The sequence below is a fragment of the Austrofundulus limnaeus genome, unplaced genomic scaffold, assembly GCF_001266775.1.
Source record: "Austrofundulus limnaeus strain Quisiro unplaced genomic scaffold, Austrofundulus_limnaeus-1.0 Scaffold8, whole genome shotgun sequence".
NCBI classification, from domain to species: Eukaryota; Metazoa; Chordata; class Actinopteri; order Cyprinodontiformes; family Rivulidae; genus Austrofundulus; species Austrofundulus limnaeus.
This window is the reverse complement of record NW_013952410.1, coordinates 3,804,648-3,806,821: the sequence shown is the minus strand read 5'-3', so window position 1 is coordinate 3,806,821 and position 2,174 is coordinate 3,804,648. Positions and strand designations below refer to the sequence as shown.

General features: G+C 40.6%; 1 protein-coding gene across 1 annotated transcript in view; it reads left to right on the top strand.

The window, feature by feature from the left end:
• fbn2b (fibrillin 2b) overlaps positions 1–2,174 on the top strand; it is a 77,937-nt gene that overhangs the window by 13,656 nt on the left and 62,107 nt on the right. Inside the window, exon 5 of the mRNA XM_014000507.1 lies at positions 1,797–1,892. Within this exon, the coding sequence (XP_013855961.1) occupies positions 1,797–1,892 (96 nt within the window). The remainder of the gene's footprint in view (positions 1–1,796; positions 1,893–2,174) is intronic.

Genomic DNA, 2,174 nt, shown 5'->3' with positions numbered 1-2,174 from the left:
ATAGATAGATAGATAGATAGATAGATAGATAGATAGATAGATAGATAGATAGATAGATAGATAGATAGATAGATAGATAGATAGATAACAATTTTATTTGGAGGTAGCCAATCTGTTCACAGAATTTCAAGGAAAAAACTATGTTTAGTCTGTACAGAGACGCTGTCAGCCATGAAATAAAAATATAAATATATTGTTTTTGTAGGCCGGACGGAAGTCCCTCCTGAGCTGGATGTGGCTCGCGGGCCACCAGTGTCCCATCCCTGATCTGGAAGAGTAATCTGATATACATGTCCTCAGTGTTGTTGCTGGAGACATAGAGCTACTCTTTATTTTTTCAAACATAACATAGAAACATGTGATGTAGGGAAGATCTGCACGAGTCTTACAAGCTTTCCAGGCACTTATCTTTTTTTTCTGAGTTCAGAGAGTTTAGTTAAGTGCACAGAGAGACTCTTGCAGTGTCTAAAGTATTTCCCCATACGTCTTTGACCTATTTAAGAGTACATTTTTGTGGGGAGGGAAAGTGGATTCAAATTGCCGTCTGCTTTGGGGGAAGTCTTAACTGCAGTGCATTGGAACGGTTTTCTTCACGGTTTGTTCCGCAGCAGGGAAAACTCTGTGCGGTCGTTAGTCATGTTTCACACCACGGCTCCTATTTCTGTCCATAAGCGAAGAGAAACAATCAGTGTGTTTGAGAATGAAATGGAAGTTGAAGCCTAAAAGTAAAGCCGATTTCCTGTTTAGGGTAAACAAGGAGGAGGTTAAGAGAAACAAAAGAACCACACCAGTAACGCTGACCTGTAAACACATGGCGTCCCCAGAGTCCCGAGCTATTTGCTTTAATTTATCATCGTATATTGCGAGACAGAAACTGCTCCTGCCAAATTCGTGCACGGGGACTGCCAAGTGTTTCACACGAGAAAAGTTTGCTGGAACTCTTGAGTGTGTTGAAGAATGTACGTGGAACGAATTAAAGCTGTGATGGCCGTCTTAGTGAAATACACCTTTGCCCCACATTTACCGAAACTGCATAGGATCCACGTCCAACATTCATGCCGTTGTGATTTGACTCACGCAACAAAAGTCACTTCAGTTAAAGCTTCCAGTAAGGAAAGCGTGGGTGATTACTTTGAAAAGCTATCTTAAGAGTAAATTCACTCATTGTGACTCATATTTAGTGTTTAGTTACAATCAAAGTAAGGGAGGTGGATTATTGACTCAAATTTCTGCTGTTGGCAAGTTTGGAATCTCCACAAAAGCCYAATTGGACACACTTTTGGGAAGCGCAGACCTTTTCTCCTTTACTGCACAACTCTGCATGCCAGAAATGCTTGAGAGGAAATAAAAAAAAAAGAAGGCAGATGGTTGGAGAGGGAAAAAGAGAGAGAGAGAAGACAAAAAAGAGGAAATTAATGGTAAACTTGTGGCTGAGTTAGAAACAGAAGAGCAGGAAAGCCACAGAGGATATAAGTGGCAGAAGAAAGAAAAGTAAAAAGCCTATGGAAGCTGAAGCACAACAAAGAAATTCCTCAGAAACAAAGAGTGGATCTGGACTGTGTCAAAGTACAGTTTTCAAACTGAGCTGCACTTTTTCAACAYGCTGATTTAGGAAGAGAGTACATCCAGTATGTACATGTACATATTTTTGCCCCCGTTTGACTTACTGCTCATTAATAGTTTTAAGTCCTCCCTCTGACCTTCATGGCAGATTGTTTCAGACACAGCAGTAACAATTCATAGTAAGCGGACCGATGCATTTTAAAATTTTAACTCGTTTTACCTTTTTTTAACAGTTCAGTCTTGTAACATCAGGTGTATGAATGGAGGCAGCTGCCAAGAGGACACCTGCACCTGTTCGAAGGGATACACAGGCAGTCACTGCGGACAACGTGAGTACCTCCTGCAGAGTGCATATATACTGTAAATAAGTGRAGGATTGTTTGCATCGTGTCTGACATTTGAGAAACTTGAATCCTAAACTTTAAACGAAGGAAATGACTTRGGCAGAGAATATTTTCAGACTAGCTTTTTCCTAATCTAATCTGATTTCAGCAGAACGGACTCAAATCTACATGGAGTAAAACAAAAGGTCACATTGTCATTGATTAGCTTATTTTCTGAGTGTAAAATCTTAGTTTAAACCAGAGGTGCCCAAAGTGGGGCCCGCGGGT